The 17,462-nt window shown below is 35.5% G+C and overlaps 2 protein-coding genes across 8 annotated transcripts in view; one reads left to right on the top strand and one right to left on the bottom strand.

Annotated features, from left to right (window-relative positions):
• Positions 1-17,462, top strand: part of CASK (calcium/calmodulin dependent serine protein kinase) — a 419,299-nt gene that overhangs the window by 269,612 nt on the left and 132,225 nt on the right. The gene's annotated exons all lie outside the window — the stretch shown is intronic.
• Positions 1,648-12,461, bottom strand: GPR34 (G protein-coupled receptor 34). 4 transcript variants are annotated; one of them, XM_023731912.1, is made up of 3 exons: positions 12,118-12,461; positions 11,072-11,160; positions 1,648-6,766 (listed from the first exon to the last, which is right to left on the bottom strand). In XM_023731912.1, the coding sequence occupies exon 3, from the start codon at positions 6,737-6,739 to the stop codon at positions 5,633-5,635; it is 1,107 nt and encodes a 368-aa protein (XP_023587680.1). In that variant the 5' UTR covers positions 6,740-6,766; positions 11,072-11,160; positions 12,118-12,461; the 3' UTR covers positions 1,648-5,632. The 4 variants fall into 4 exon arrangements, with proteins under 4 accessions (XP_023587680.1, XP_023587679.1, XP_023587678.1 ...); XM_023731911.1 differs by having other exon boundaries at positions 1,648-6,839; XM_023731910.1 differs by having other exon boundaries at positions 1,648-6,839; positions 11,068-11,160.

The raw sequence follows: 17,462 nt of genomic DNA on the forward strand, positions 1-17,462 counted from the left end.
TGAGACCTATGTGCATCAACATAGACAAACATAATTTGAGTGAAAGAATTAGTAAATTTTTTCACTAATGTAATACTAAGATGTAGTATTACATCTAATATACTAAGATATAATCACAATGTAATACTAAGACACTGTGGGTGTAAAATTTAAAAACAAAAAGTAGTACATATTGTTTATGCATACATAATGTTGTAAAAGTACAAAAATAAACAATGGAATGATATACACTAACTTCAGGAAAGAGGCTACCTTGGGGAAGGCAAGGATGTAAGCTGGGCTTTAGTATATATAACGTTTTGATTGTATATATACAAAGGAACTCTTAAGAAAATAAGGCCAAAACATTAATATCTGTTCAATTTGGGTGATGGGTGCTTAGAAGCTTGTTATATTGTGTTTTTCTTTTTTATATGTTTGGAATGTTTTAAGACCTAAAAAAAAATTTTATGTGGAATTACCAACCAGAGTATAATTGAAACAGTTAATTGTTGCTCCTGAAATAATTTGCATGGCTTATTAAAGCAAAAAGAGATTCTGTGCATCACTAACACCTACGTACATCCAAACTATAATTAGAAACTTTTCCCAAAGTTTATCTTATGATGGTCTCTAAGCATTTCCTGGGCCAGAAGCAAAATTAATAAAGGTAAAATGCTCTAATTTGATTCTTTTTTTTCCCCCCTTCTATTCAACCTGTATGGGTTTGTACTGGATTATCATCCATGTATCAGATAGAGCTTTTGCCAAGTATACAAATGTATGATAGCTAGAAAATAAGGCTTTAAGATTTTGATTTTTTGACATCACACAATTTTGATAACTGATAAGCAGAATTTTTTTTGTCCCAAATGCATATTAATGGCAATTTTTGATTTTTAAAACAAAAGACAACTTAGTAATTACCATTGTGCTTGGACAGAATGAAAAGAAAATTAAAAGTATTGTCTTAGCAGAGACAAAGGACCCCTGGTGGTGCAGCAGTTAAGCATTTGGCTACTAATCAAAAGGTTGGCGGTTCGAATCCACCCAGTGGCTCTCCGGAAGAAAGACCTGGCTATCTGCTCCCTTAGAGACTGCAGCCAAGAAAACCTTACGGGCACTTCTACTGTGTCACATGGGGTCGCTGTGAATTGGAATTGACTGGATTGCACCTAACAACAACAACAGCAGAGACAACTTGCATTCCTTCATACGTAGAGTACAATTGACACAACACACGGCAGTGAAGATTAAATGATGGAATGCACTTAAAACTCCTAACACAGTGGCTTCCCATTCCCTTGCATGTGAAATTAAAAGAGCAGGGGGAGGTTGTGTATAAGTAAGAGGCAAAAAAGAAGTTTAGGATAAGCCAGACACCTCCTTTCCAGTGCTATGTCGATTGTTACCACCACCCAACCAATTCACTTCATCATCTGAAAAGCAGATTGAACTGAGGCACTATAAGCAGCCACTTATAGGAGTGTTTTCTTAGTGGGTAATAGCTGTTGCTGCTGAGTCGATTCCAACTCATAGCGACCCTATAGGACAGTAGAACTGCCCCATAGGGTTTCCAAGGAGCAGCTGGTGGATTCAAACTGCTGACCTTTTGGTTAGCAGCCAAGTGATTTAACCACTACACCACCAGGGCCCCCAGTTAGATAATGTAGCTATGAAAAAAGACACTGCATCACCCAACATGAGAATGTGCCTTATTTTCTATTTCATCTGAGTTGATATTCAGATTATATTCTAGGGTTTGAATGCTTTCTTCTGATCAAAAATACAAGTTTCTTTATATATAGTTTATTGTGTCTGCTAGTGCCTGACATAAAAGTAAATGTCATATCTGTTGTGAGTATTTTTCCTGCTTTATATTTTTGTGTATGGTTTTTGGCAAAGAAGAATCTAAAATTTTAAGTCAAATATGTGAGATTTTTCTGATAGTTATTTTTATTATTTTATTAATAGAAAATTATTACCCATCCACAGATGACTCAGTTGCTTATATGCTTTTGACTCGTAATGATTTTGTATTTTACTTTCAACTCTTTAATTCACTTACAGTTTTTTGGGTGTGATAGAAGGTGAGGCTATAAATTGACTTCAAAAAAAATAGACATAGCAGTATTTATTAGTCCATCCCTCCCTTCCTCTATGGTTTTTGTGATGCTTCTTTTATTTGTAGAGATTCTGACTGAGGGAGAAGAGTGTATCAGAGTCATTCGGGAAGCTTTTTAAAATTACACTTCACCTTTGCAAGATTCTAGTACATCTTGACTAACAGAATCTTAGGTCTCCCTCTGATTTGTTCCTCCCCCCACCCTTTTGAGAACAATTAGTTTGTCATATACTCTTCTCGTATATCATCTGGGGTCTGCTTAGAGATGTGCATTCTGTTCCACTGATAAGTTTATCCTTGGGTCTGCCCCACAGTGTTTTCTTTATTGTAGGAAAAGAATATATTTTACTATCTGGTAAAGTACGTTTCCATTCATATTTCAAAAGCCTAAAAAATACTCAGCCTATTAACATGTTTCTGCAAAATCCAAGATGCCTGTTGAGAGAACTCTATTTCATTCCATTTTTCTCTTGGGGATAACTTTCCGAAAGGCTTTGGTTCAAAGGGTTGTTAATTGTATTAGTTCTACTTTGATATCAAGAGGACCAAAGAATCCATTTTAAAAAGAAGTTGAAGGTAAAACCTTCTGTACTAGAACAGCATTTTCTTTTTTCTCCGGACCTGATCTTAGAAATTCAACCACCATTAAACCGAGCTCTGCACAAAATACTTTTCCATAACTAACAACAATACTCAGCATTTCAGTCTCATTCTGACAGCCAGACAGTTAATTTTGCCCTTGTTTGGTTTTGCATATGGGAGATGTTATTTAGAGACTTTGTTCTGAAGGTCTTTTGCAAGGTGAATATATGCATATATTTCTGAATTTCCTTTTTCTGTATACTTCTAGAACTGAACCTTGGGTGTAGGGAGGTAGATATGCTGCTTGCATACACTAATGCTCAGTAACAAATAAAAGATTACATATAATAAATAGCCTTAAATTTGGTAAGTCAGTAGCATATTTTTCTAAAAATTTAGAAACATTCTCAGGATTCAGGTTGCTCAAAGTGTGTTATTATAGAGTTATAAACAAACCTACTTTTTCAAATCAAAATGTATTTTATTGCAAATAATAACTACAGAAAGCATTAATTCAATGTGTTTAAAAAAAATGTTTAATGCCATTGTATAAGACTTTATAAGGATCGTCTCATTTAATACAAATAATGAGACAAGCAGCATCCAGAACTATGAGTATATTTATTTTTCTTTTAATGTTCCTTAAAACTAATAATAATAATAATATTTGATAATATAATTTAACTAAACTGTATGTTTACGATAAAGACATGGAGAAATATAAAATGCTTACCAATAATGTGAAAAATATTTTAAATTTTAGGATATAAGGGAAAATAAATATATTCGTATTTTTAAATCATACAAACAGAAACGCTGAATTTCAGTTAGTTGGTATTTGTTAACATTGTCAGGGCAAGGTAATTAATACCATTTTATTACTTTTTTCTGAGCCTCTAATTTTTCTGTGAATTTCCATTTTTATTCTCAAATATTACTTTTTTTTTAAATGTAATTCTACTTTGACCTATTCTTTATTCAACCAATTATGTGCACTTTTTGAAATATGGTTAACTGAGCATTAATTATATATAAGCCAAATCTCGTTACAATAAAGTCGACTCTAACAAAAATCTTAATGCTCGTTAACAATGTTTTCCCAGACAGTGGCCTGCCTTAAGGTTTAAGGAGTATTTTGACTGTAAAAAATCCTCCTCTGTGATAGAAACTTATGAATGGATCCTTGGAGTTTATCATAACAGGCCTTTACGCATTCACTCAACAGCATTTGCGTTCTGTGAGTAACCAAAGAACTGGGCAAATGCTGGCCACACTTCGGAGAATGGTTGCCCTAGTGATACCACCCAGATTGCAATTTTGTTGATGTTCTATACTGCTAGATCCAGATAGACTGACTAGAAAAAAACCTAAGTACGTGAATTTTTTTATTCTTTTAAGCACCCCATCTCTCCTTTCCTCCCTGTCTCGTTTATCCGTTCGTTCATTCAATTATTCAGCAAATATCTGTTGATCTCCTCTGTGCCAGGCAGTGGGCTTAGCTTCAGGGAGGCAGTGATAAACAAGATAGAGATCTTTTTCTCATAGACCTGACAGTACAGTTCTTTTTGAACATAAACAAAAATTTTAGAATTTGATTCTTTCAATTCTAATTTACAGGTTTTCTTTGTTGTTATGAAATATTTCAAACACCCATAAATATAACAAAAGTAATACCAGCAAACACCCATGTACCTACCACCTAGGTTTAACAGACATTAGCATTTTGCCATGTTTGCTTCGAATCTCTCGAGAAGTAACCTAGGTTAACTTGAAGTTGGTATATATGTTGTGTGTATTGCCATGAAATGTTTTGTATTTTTGTTGCATATTTATAGCTTCATAAAGAATATGATATTGTTTTATATGTTTTTGCGTTTTACATAAATGATTTCTTATGGTACATACCCTTTTACAGTTTGTTGTTGTTGTTACTCAACATTGTTTTTGAGATTTGCCCATGTTCATGCATGTGGATGTAGTTCATTTAATTGAAGTGCTGTATAGTACTCCACTTTGTGAATAAACCACAGTTTACTTCTCCATTCCTTTGCTCTGATGGATAATTAGGTAGTTTCCAGTTGTTTAATGTCATGAACAGTCGTTACTGAGCATCATTACATATGCTTTCTTGTATACATATTTCAGTAATTCTATAAGATGTATACTTAGTAGTGGACTTGCTGGACCATACGGTATGCACATCTTTACTTTTACAAGGTATTTTACCAATGTGGTCCAGATGGCTAAGTCATTAATAATTCTGTTTTGAATAAGGGGTGATTTTTAAGTCCTGTTGCTAGGCTGTTGAATTCTTAGCTCATCTGTTGCTTGATTTTATTGCACAGTATTTAAATTCTTTCCGTTTTTATCTAAGCAGTGATAGATAGTGAGTAATGTTGTTTTTATTAGGATTTTATTAATTATAATTTCATCTGATATAAAGATTTAGGCATAAATGAATATATTGACAAATTCTACAAGCTTTTTAAATGACAAATGAACATATATTTCTGACATTTTAAGTTGATTCCCAAATCATTTAACTTACTTTAAACATACTTTAAATTAGTACTAGTACCAGGTGCTTGATTTTAATAACTGCTTTAGTGACTTGAGAAACTATCACATTTTCCTTAATTATTTTGTTGTTAAAGCCATTGAATTTCACTCAGCTTCATAATCTATGTTAAGCGTGTTAGGCTAACAATTTAGTTTTAAAAGATTTTATGTGTATATTTAAAATCTAGTAATAAATGTAAGCTTTTCTTTCCCTTGAAATATTTTACAATTAAGCAAATGAAATACGGCAAATAAGAGCTTTGAGAAGATTGGAGTTTTGTAAATACTAGAGCTTTGTTTTACAATTTTTTAGTTCTTCAAGGAATTAATAGTCTGTGTTTTGTTGTTCTTTTTAATATGTTTACCTCAAGTACTTTAAGAAGTAGACTAAACTTTAACTGCAACAGAGACATCATGCAGGGAGTATCCTGGTTTATATTCTGAAGTGCTTTCACTCCTGCTTGCTTCCCCTTGAAATCGTCTGGAAAGAAGTTGGCACATTATTTTGCGGATGTTACTGGACATCAGGAAATACATGACTGGGTCTAAGCAGCTATTGAAAGATGAGAGAACCAGCATGATCTCATTGGTTTTGTGAACGATTTCCTTCCAGTAGCAAGATGACTTATTTAGCTGTGAAAAAATATAGATGAATCGAAAGGTGTGATAGGGAACAAAACATATAGTAAAAATGATAAGTACAATAAAGGAATTCCGGGCTGTAGTAGCATATTTACCAGAATTAGGAAATTTCGACCTCCTTTTAGAAATCCTCAAAAGATTCTTGCCTATTTTAATATATGAAAGGATTATTAGTAGGAAAATTAGCCAGAACATTACCACAAGAATGAAGTTAAAAATTGCTTCTCCTTTTGCATTACGCTTATCTCTATAATGGAAACACATTGTGGAATTATGCCCTTCTTTCTTCAGTGTTAAAGTAATCATAGTTAGAAATACAGCTAGAGCAATTGTCCATACTGTACAGCAAACATAAATACTTTGTTTGGTTGTTATTACCTTCCGTTGTTGTATAGACCGATTAATTTTTATGTAGCGATCCAAACTGATGAATCCAAGCAAAATAATGCTAATGTACATGTTCATATAAAATAGTGTTCCCACAACCTTGCAAAAAATCACACCCAGTGTCCAGTTGTTTTGGTTAATGTGATGCATTATTCGGAAAGGGAGGCAGAAGATGAGCAGGAGGTCTGCAATGGCGACATTAAGTAGGTAAATTTGAATAGAATTTCTTTTGCGATGGATACCCAGAAATACATAGAGGGCAATAACATTCCCAACCAGTCCCACAATGAAAATAACAGAGTAGAATGTTGTTAACACATTAGACAGTAAGTTTTCATCCATGGAGCAGACGGTAGTAACATTTGATGTTTTTGAGAAGTTCTGTGGTGATTGGTCACTGTGATTAGTGATAAAGTGTGTTCCATGGGAGGAGAAAGGCCAGTTGCTGACTGAAGTTGTCATCATTGTGACGATGTGACTTCTCGTTGTTTTCTGTGGAGATCAAAAAGTGAAGATGCTAAATGACATGTTTCTTGTGGGTAGTTTCTATGTCTTCAGATTTTTCCTACAATATAATGCCAAACAGTCATTTTCTATTTTAATAGCAGTTACTTTAACTCAAAGCATAAATAACAAATGATTTATTTTCAGGCATTGTGAGAAACTTTACTTTTATCCTTCTTTGGACTATTTGAATATCTACACTCTGTATGTAGCAGCATTATTGTTATCACCAAACAAGCAGCAAACACAGTAGGAGCTTATAGAATGTCCTGCTCTAACCTTTCCTATGGTTGTGGTATATATTCAAGGCTGGTTTCATTTATTATATTAAAATAAATAATTGAATTATAAGATCGTCTTTACTTAGGGAGATTATTGGGGGAATAGAGATGGAAGTGAAGAAAAATCACAACTGATATTTTTCAAAGATGAGCATTAGTTTTCCTAAAGGTGATTATAGCCTTATGAGTAAGTGGGCCCACTGATGGCCCTGCCCAGCCTTAGAACTGCTTCCTGTCTTGACCCTTTCCCTCATATGTGGCATTTATTCTTTTTGACACATGTTGTCACACAGGGTGTAACAGACAAACTGTGGGAATCTCTCATTCCATGGTGGAATTGGGGATGAAGGTCCTAATTTTCTTTCACTGTACACCTAAGACCAAGTTGGGGGTATGCAATTAACACAACAGACCAAGAGAGCACAACACCTGTCTAGAACCTTATAAGAGCTAGTGTGTGAATTCTGCTTGTTGTTTGTGGCAGCAGAGAATCTTAGCAATGCTACTTATTATTGGTCCTTTCCTAGGCATTGACTGCCTTGGAGATCTCAGCCTGAGGCCCCATCATAAAGAGCTAGAAGACACGAGGTGAGGATTGCAGGAAAAGTCTCATCACATTCCTTTCTTAGAATGATTGCCCTATTTCTCAACAGCAGCCTCTTAGCAGGCGTACCACATAGAGGTTCCGAACAAGATTTTCGAAATCAGACCTAACTGACTCTGTAACCTTGGACAAATAGCTTAATCTTTTCTAAGCCTCAACTTTCTCATTGGTAAAAATTAAAAATGCATATAAAGAACTTAACCCTGGCACATAGCAAGTACTCAATAAAAGTTAGCTTTAAAAAACACCTTTTGATGAATCTCGTTTTAGCAAATATTTCATACCTGGCTAAGTATTGCTTAGAAAACAAAGGTGAATAAAACAGAGACCTTGCTCTTAGGAAATATTTTTGTAGGAGTGTGCATTCAAACCCTGAATGCTATAGGGTAAACTGAATTTGAATCATAATTAATTTCCTGATTTGACATTATACACAGAGGAAAATTTGGAAGAACTTAGCCTTTCTTAAAACTCTACTTATAATTTGATCAAGATGAAACCGTTCTGGTAGAGGGTAAAATTCAGGTTTAAATTTTTGTAGATGGGGGAATTAATTCCAACAAAGAGGAATTGGCTAATGAAGAGGAAGTCATGTAATCCCTGGTAAGAAGAGTCTGTCACTCTAGAGTTCAGGACAGTGGGAGGAGCGGGGAGTAAGGAGGAAGGACTGAGTCTAGTCTGGTGTGTGTCTCAACTGCAGAAGATGGATTTCACAAAGTTTATAGAAACTTATAGGCATGTTTCTCAGGCATGATCTGAGATTCTTCAAAGGAAAGTCAATCTAGGAAGAATGACAGGCTGCCAAAAATGAAACTGATAATACAGTCTGAACTTCTAGGAAGAAGAAAAGATCTGTGTTGTGTGGCTACATAGGGAGCTCTCAAAAGGCTCAAAAAACAAACCAAACTCATTGCTGTGGAGTCGATTCTGACTAAAGGGAGCTTGAGACACAAGAAATGAAGTGATTTTGAGAGCTCAGGTAGCTCAAATAGCTCCAAAAACTCATTTGTAGGTAGTTATTTATTTTTTTCTTCTCCCTTACTAGATTTTAAACTCTGTTAGGGTAAGAACTGGGACTAAATTATTTGTCTCTGTATACCAAGTGCTTAGCACAATAAATATTGTTGAATGAAAGATGAAATTTAGCAGACATATATGTAAAGTTCTGCATGTGAGTATTAAAATCAATTGGACAAGTTTCAGGAAAAGCTTTAGTTGTATTAACAGAAACACAATTGCAATTGACTACGGTTGCTCTTATCAGTAGTGTGAGATAGCTGTAACAAAATCTAACTCCATCTTTGGTTGAATTCATAGATACATAGTGTCTTAAAGGTTGTTACTACTAGTCTGGTTCTGTATCAGGCTGGTAGGGTTTCACCTGGAGTACGTTTCATCCTGAGCAGCGTATTCAAAAAAGGCTGCAGACCAAGTGGGGAGAAGAGTTCATTCAAATCATGTCATAGGAGCAAACTGAAGGAATTAGCCACCATACCCTAGAGATGTGAATGCTTCACAAGGCCATGGAGGAAAGGGTTTCAGCTTCTTATATGTGTCTTCAGAAAGCAGAACAAGGACAAGTGAGGAGAAATTGCAGAGGCAGATGTTGCCTCCTTTTAAGGAAATAACTTTTTTAGAATGGAACGATCTATCTTGGGAGGCAATAGGGTCTTATTACTGAAGATTTTCCAGACTGCCACCAACTGGGTATTTTGTACAAGGGATTCTCAGTGGTTTGCAATCCTGGCTGCATGTTAGAATCCCCTCAGGGGCTTTTTAAAGATACCAATGCCTGCCTGGCTCCATCCCCAGATATTGATTTAATTGGTCTGAAACTGGCTCCGGGCAATGGTTTTCTTTGAAAGCTCCTCTGGGATTCTAATGTGCTGTCAGAATTGAACCCTTGAGCTAGATGACCAAACCATTAACTAATATTTATTTAGCACTTGCTGTGTACCAGACACTGTGTTAAGCCTATTTATATAACTTCATTTACATAATCCTTACAATAAACTTGTGAGGTAGGTATTACAAAAGAGGTAGTGAAAGATCAAGAGGTTATGACTGTTTACCCAGGGCCACACAGCTCTTAAATGGCAGTGCTCAAGTTAGGACTCAGGTCTGTCTGACTTTGAGAGCCTGTGATCCTTTTCATCAAACCTCACTTTTTCTTATCACGTATGATCAGCATTTTCCTTATGAATGTTGAGTTGCAGCAGCAGTATTTTGACATGATTCATTTAACATTATCCATGCTAGCAGTTTTAAGAAAAGATTCTGCCATTTATTTACTTCTTTGGAAAATGTATTAATCTTATTTGACATGTCCATTATAGTAAGTAAATAAATTCAGAGTCTTCAGAATCATGAAACATTCATCAGAATGTTCAGCATATCTCCCAGAGCATATCTTTCCAAACTTTACTTTTAGACCTGATAGCCATAATTAAGATGTCACTAGAAAGCTGTTAGCACAAAGTACGTGTCCTGAAACCATTGCCTCAGCTCTAATCTGTAAGTAAAATAAATAAATAATAGTTGCACAAAACAGTAAACATTTCTGGTTTTGCTTTATTTATCTGGTTTAGAGAATAAAGCAAAAACAAATGCATTTGTTTAAAATGGTAATAGTAGCCATCATTTAGAACCATGTATTAGATGGCTAGTGCCCAATTATTTATTTACAAATTAACAGATTAGAGTCTATTCTAAATGTAATGGCTCATTTTGCCTCCTTTAAGGTTGTTTAGAGGAGCCCTGGTGGCACAGTGGTTAAAGCTCTCAGCTTCTAAACAAAAGGTCAGCGGTTCGAATCCACCAGTTGCTCTTTGGGAGAAAGATGTGGCAGGCTGCTTCTGTAAAGATTTACAGCCTTGGAAACCCTATGGGGCAGTTTTCCTCTGTCCTATAGGGTCGCTATAAGTCGGAGTCGACTCGAGGGCAGTGGGTTTAGCTTTGGTTTTTAAGGTTGGTTGGCACATTAACGATGTGTCAGTCACTATTCTTAAGGCTCTTTACTGATGTTTTAAAAACTACATGTTTGATAGTGTCATGAATTGCCGGTGAAGACAAGAAATAAACCACTCTGTGTACATAGTGGACTAGTATCCCAGTGGACATTACTTGTGACACATGCACTATATTGAAGTGATTGCAGTGGTTTTCCAATGGTAGATGGTAAGTGTTTTTCCACCATTGTTACTTGGCAAATTGTGAAGTTAACAACCCTACATTAGTGCCTTGTACCCACCCCACCCGATTTTTTTTAACTGGCTCATATAAGAGCTACTGCACTGGAGGGCAGGACCTAACAGATTCCACTGTGGCCCAGATGAGCAGAAGCTTTTTAAATGCAGTTTTGGTACGTTCGTGAAAACATCACATTGCTATGTTAAAATACATACCTACTTGATAATAGTAGCAACCTTTCACCGTTTTCAGTTTGACTTGATAGTGACTGAATCATTCAGGCCATGCTTCTAAAATTGCATTAATTGCTGCAAACAGAATGAAAATTGAAAGCGTATTACTTTGGGAATAATATTAATAGTATATTAGGTTTTGTTATAAACTTATTTGTGTCTAAAAGACCATTTAAAAATTTTTTTTAGTTACTTGAATTAATTAAAGTGCATTTTTTGCTTTTTTTTTCTCTAATTAAAAAAAAACAAACTCGTTGCCACTGAGTCGATTCTGACTTATAGCAAGCCTACAGGACAGAGTAGAACTGCCCCATAGGGTTTCCAAGGAGTGGCTGGTGGATTTGAACTGCTGACCTTTTGGTTAGCAGCTGTAGCTCCCTGTAGCTTTTAACCACTATGCCACCAGGGCTCCTATAATTACCATAAAATAACAATGTAATAAAGCAAATACTGTAATTGAAAATAGGGAGACAGCATAGCTTAATAAAGTTAAGCGGTTACAGATAGTTTAGAATACACTGGAAATAAAATTCATTGCATATGAAAATAATTTTTAATCAATTCAAGTAGATCTACAAATCTTTTTTGCAATATACAAAGCATAGTATAAGCGGTGTGACTGTATTGACAGTATAAGCTTAAATAACCTTGAATGCCCCAAAGTTCTTAAAGTAACTCAAGTAACATAGCCTCAGGCTCATTTTAGTCAAGGCAGAGGTATCACTCCAGGTGTCATAATTTTAGAATTAGATGAGGTTTGTGATGGTATTCTCCCCTTGTTATCACTGTGATAAACTCTGCCAAGTAAATTAAAATATCTACTATATTAAAAAAAATAATGAAGAAATTCTGCAGTTTTTGTTTTGGTCCTAGTCCAGTATTTAACCACTATCTGTCTTACTAAAAGCAAAATACTACTGATATTAGAGCAGCCTTATCACCATGAATCAAGTTTCACTTTTAATGTTCAGATAATCAGATTATAGCTAAAATAAAGGATCATTTATTTAGTTGAGATGAAGGAATACTCACAGTTCAGGCTCTCCCACAGTAAAAGGAGCTGAACCCCAAACTTCCCTAGATGCAGAGACTTGTCTTGGTTGTGTTATCTGGACTCCTCCATCCGGTCGTTGTGCAATTGGTTGAGGTTTCCTTCTTTTTTATATTCGCATGTTGGTGGTTGATTTTTTTTCTTTCATTCTTTTTTCGATATGACAACCCTCAGACTCCTTTTGAAAATATTGAGGGCTCACCACCATACAACAGCATTATGTTTAAACTCAGTCATCACTTAAGTTTAGGAAGTTATACATTTTTTATAACTACCTCCCAACTTGATAGTTGTGGAAAATTTTCTTCACCCCCCAAAATAAAGAATTTTCATAAATTCTAAGCAGAAATATGTATTTTCCATTTTTCCTAATAAATTACTTTTATAAAAGCACAAGCTTTGAATTTCTGTTTCTTTCTGGAATTGTTTTAGAAATTAAATTATGAACATGAAATGACATTCTGTGTGGAATTATACTAACATCAGGATGAAAATATTTTATTCTTTAATTATTTTCTGTTTTATTTGATCTGTATATTATTTTAGTATATTTCCACATATTCCTTAAGATCTTGGATTTATTTTCTAAAACAATGTTTGAATTTTAGGATTGGATGAGATTTGTGATGGTATTCTCCCCTTTCTAGCACTATGATAAACTCTGCCAAGGAAAATATCTCCTATATTTTAAAGAAAATAATGAAGGGGTTCGGCAGTTTTTGTTATGGTCCTAGTCCAATATCTGTCCACTATCTGTCCATCTATGTAACTGCTAGCCCTGCAGTTTAATGTCATTTCCCCTTTTTTGTTGTCGTTTGAAATGAACAGTTCGTTTTAATCCTCCGCATAATTGTTACTTACCCTGCAGCCTTGTTTACTTTAGGCTAAATCGTATTTAACTCATTGGGCTTTATCTAATATGCTGATTATTCCTGGGTACACTCTTCTGAACATCATATTCTGTAGATCTTTTAGTTTGCTATAAATATGACACGAGTTAGAATTTTTTAAGTTACTAGAATAAAAATATTACTTCCCTCTAGAGCTTCTGAGAAGGAAGGTGGTTACTGTATTGGTCTGGCATGATTACTGTATTGGTCTGGCAGGAATTTTTTTTTTAATGACTACATAGGTGTAAAACTATTAGCCTTTTATTTCATAAAATCTAGTATAAATATCTTTTTTCTATATTATGCTAGTCATTTTTCACATCTAAGCCATCCCTTTTCAAAATACTAATCCTTCTTTAATCTTCAGTTCCCTAGTGGCTCTGTTGTGACCATGTTTTTTCTATTTTCTCCTCAGTGTGAGTCAGCAAAGCTACCACCAGATTTAAGTATAATCAGCCCATATAATCTTTTTCTAGTTCTTTCTTTATACTAGCCTTTTCCTGTTCATTCTGAGCTTTCTACTTTTTGTACCCTCTGCCCCTCACCATTTGTCTTTCTCCTTTGTTTGTGTCAAGCTTTTTGTTTGTATAAAGGTAGAAGTAAGAAAGAAGAAATAATGTTTTTGGATATCACTACCCTCTCTTTATCTAAATCCCAACCCTGGTTCAGTCCAGCTTTCCACTTAGTCCAGACCTGAACTGCAGCAGGGGACAAACACAGTCATGCTGATTGGTCTTGCTTCAAATTCATGACCACAAACCTTAAATGGTCCCCTGTGCTGCTAGCAGTCATTATATTTCCTTAGTCCAGTGGTTCTCAAAGCATGGCTGCCAGACCAGCAGTATCAACATCACGTTGTTCTTGACCTCATACGGAATATGAACCAGAAATTCTGGGGGTGGGGCCCAGCAATCTGTGATTCTGATGCTAAAGTTTGAGAATCACTGCCTTAGTCAATTCTCCTACTCTTTGAAAAGACTTTTTCACACCTTCAGTCTTCGCAAACTACCGTCAACCCTCTCTCCTTCCCCACTCCCAGCTGACGGTCACTTTTTATTTTACTGAGAAAATAGAAGCATTAAGAAGAGAACTTCCTCATCTTTCTACCTCCACATCTGCCTGCATCTACAGGTGCCCTGTGCCCTGCCTTCTCTGTTGCCACTAGGTCCACCCCCTCCACTTGTGCATTAAATCCCACCCCATCTCTCCTGGAGTATCAAGTTTTTCCTCTCTACTGGATCATTCCCATTAGCACACAAAACAAAAACTCCCTGAATAGCTCTAGGTACTGCTATGGAGTCATCTGTAGGATATATTGTTATGGGAAATTTATGAATATTTGTATGTATTTTCTTATTTCCACCCCCCCAAAAATGGAAGGACACACCAAAAACTAACAAAAATAGTTACCCATGGGAAGAGAGAGAAAACAAAAGCTAGACTTCTCTTAATGGTATTTGTTTTTTACTTTTGACTTTAGAATCATGTAAATGATATAATTTAAAGAGCAAATTAAGTCAAAAATCAAATTAAAACAAATGAGCCTCACTCCGAAACAAATTGAAAGTATAACCACAAGAAGAATGATTTTAAGTGACTTTAAAATCATATTTTTAATATAATTTTAGACTTAAAGTTTGCAAGAATAGTACAAAGAATTCCAAATATCCTTCATTCAGGTCCTCCAAATGTTAATGTTTTACTACATTTACTTGATCCTTCTCAGTCTCTCACTCTCTTTACTCATCTATCCATTTGTTTTCTAAAAATAAGGAATTCTATTATACAACCACAGTACAATTATCAAAATCAAGGAATTAATATTGAAAGAATACTATTATTTAATCTACTGACCTTGTTCAGATTTTCATCAATTGTCCTAATGATACAAAGCAAAAATAAAAACAAGATCATGTATTTAGTTGTTATATCTCTTTAGTCTTCTTTAATCTGAAATACTTCCTGAGTCTTTTCTTTGTGTTTTATGAAATGGATAGTTTTGAAGAATACAAGCCATTTACATAGTAGGATATACTTCAATTTGGGTTTGTCTGATGTTTCCTTATGATTACCAAACCAACCAGTTGCCATTGAGTTGATTCTGACTCATGGCAACCCATGTGTGTCAGAGTAGAATTACGCTGCATAGGATTTCAATGACTGATTTTTCAGAAGCAGATTGCCAGGCCTTTCTTCCAAGATTCCTCTGGGTGGACTCAAGCCAGCAACCTTTCGGTTAGCAGCTGAGCGCATTAACTGTTTGCACCACCCAGGGACTCCTTCCTTATGATTAGATCTGCTTATATACTTTGACAGGAATACCACACAAGTGTTGCTGAATTCTTCTCAGCGCATCATATCGGGAAGCACATGCTATCAATTAGTCCATTACTAGCAGTGTAACTTTGACAATAGTGTCTGCCAAATTTCTCTCCTGTAAAATTACAGTGTTACCCTTTGTAGTTAATAAGTGTTCTGTGGAAGCTACTTTGAGATTATATAAATATCCTCTTACTCTTCCAACTTGCACCCACTAGTTAACATCCTTTGATGATTCTTACTTGAGTCATATATAAGATTATAACTGCCAAAAGATAACTTTCTAGTTCCATCATTTCTTCTATGTTTATTAGCTGGTTTGCTACTTAAGGAAAAGCTTTTTCTTCTCCTTCTCCCTCATTCATTCATTCATTTATTTATTTATATCAGCATAGACTCACAGAGTCTTACTTTATCCAGCAGTAAAACAGTATTTTGACTGGGCTTACCTAGTGAGATATATTCTAAGAAGAAGAAAAAAAAAACCACAAAGAAACCTTAAACAGCTTATAGTAGTCTGGTTACTGGTAATGGTATTATTATTTTGAAACTTGACACACACAGTAGGATAAAGCAAATGAGTAATTATGTTAATGTCATTAGGTACCAAGATTACTTTACAAAATCAAAAAAGTAAAGACCCTATAATCAAATAGGAAAAAGCATCAGTATGAATTCCTGATTTATTTTTCTCCTTCTAAAAAATACATATTCTTTAGTTGTGTGCACTGAAAAGTCTGAGAAGCAATGATAAGCCAGTAGTAATAATATGCCTGGTACCCAGATTGTTCATTTAAATACTTCTTCCTACCAAAAAGCGTTGGGGCTGCTTGGAGAAATGACTAATTCCAGATGTGGGACAGGAAATGAACAAGATGAGCCTGGAACATTTTGTGCTTGAAAGCAAAGTCTAGAGTCTTACAAAAGGACATAAGAGCTGACTTAAAAGGGCTTCCACTGGCCAAAATTGGGACAGTTTGAGCATCAAATAAATAAATAAAGGCTGCAATTGATTAAAACACATCAAATATATATAAATCTACAAATTCATGGTAATACCAAAAAAAGTCCTTCATTATTGGTCACCTTTCGAGGTTGCCGAGAAACCAACTCATTTTTCTGGAAATAGTTCATAGCAGCTTTGTTCATAATATCCAAAAACTGGAAACAACCAAATGTCTGTCAGCCAGAGAATGGACAAACTGTGGTATATGCATACAATGGAATGCTTCTCGCAATAAAAAGGAATAAACTACGAATTGCAACAACATGGGTGACTCTCAGAAACATTATGCTGAGTGAAAGAAGCCTTGCATAAAAGAGTGCAACTGTTTGGGTTCATTTATATGAAGTTCTAATACAGACAAACCTGTGGTGTAAAAAATATCAGAATAGTGGTTTGCACTGGTGGATGGGGGTTGTTGAATGGGAAGGAGATGAGTGAGCTTTCTGGGATGACAATAATATCTTGATAGGAATTTGGGTTACATAGATATGTGCATTTGTCAAAACTCTTCAGTGGTACTGTTAAGATTTGTGTATTTCACAGTGTCTTAGGCTGGGTTCTCTAGAGAAGCAAAACCAGTAAAGCATATAACTATATACATAGAGAGATTTATATCAAAGAAATAGCTCACATGATTGTAGAGGCTGGAACGTCCCAAGTCCGTGGATCAGAATAGAGGCTTCTCTCAAGTCACGTAGCAACAGGGGCTGGTGAACCTAAGATCAGCAGGTCGGAAAGCAGCGCTCTTGCTCACAGGCTGTAAATATCGACAAATCCCAAGATTGGCAGGCAAGACCGCAAGGCTTCTCCTGATTCACGTAGCTGCAGGGGCTGGCAAAACCAAGATCGGCAGGTCGGAGAGCAGGGCTCCACTCACAGGCTGTGAAGATTGACAGATCCCAAGATCGGCAGATAAGCTGATAGCTCAAGTCCCAAGAACCGGAGGTCAGACAAACAGGAGGCAGCCGCAGGATCCAGAACAAGCAAGAAGCCAGAACGTCTGCTTATATTCAGATGCAAGCCACACCCCCAAGGAAACTCCCTTTCAGCTGATTGGCCACTCACAGCAGATTCAATCATGGGAGTGATCACATAAAAACACTGAGAATCA

Source organism: Trichechus manatus, unplaced genomic scaffold (genome assembly GCF_000243295.1).
Source record: "Trichechus manatus latirostris isolate Lorelei unplaced genomic scaffold, TriManLat1.0 scaffold00046, whole genome shotgun sequence".
Lineage (NCBI taxonomy): Eukaryota > Metazoa > Chordata > Mammalia > Sirenia > Trichechidae > Trichechus > Trichechus manatus.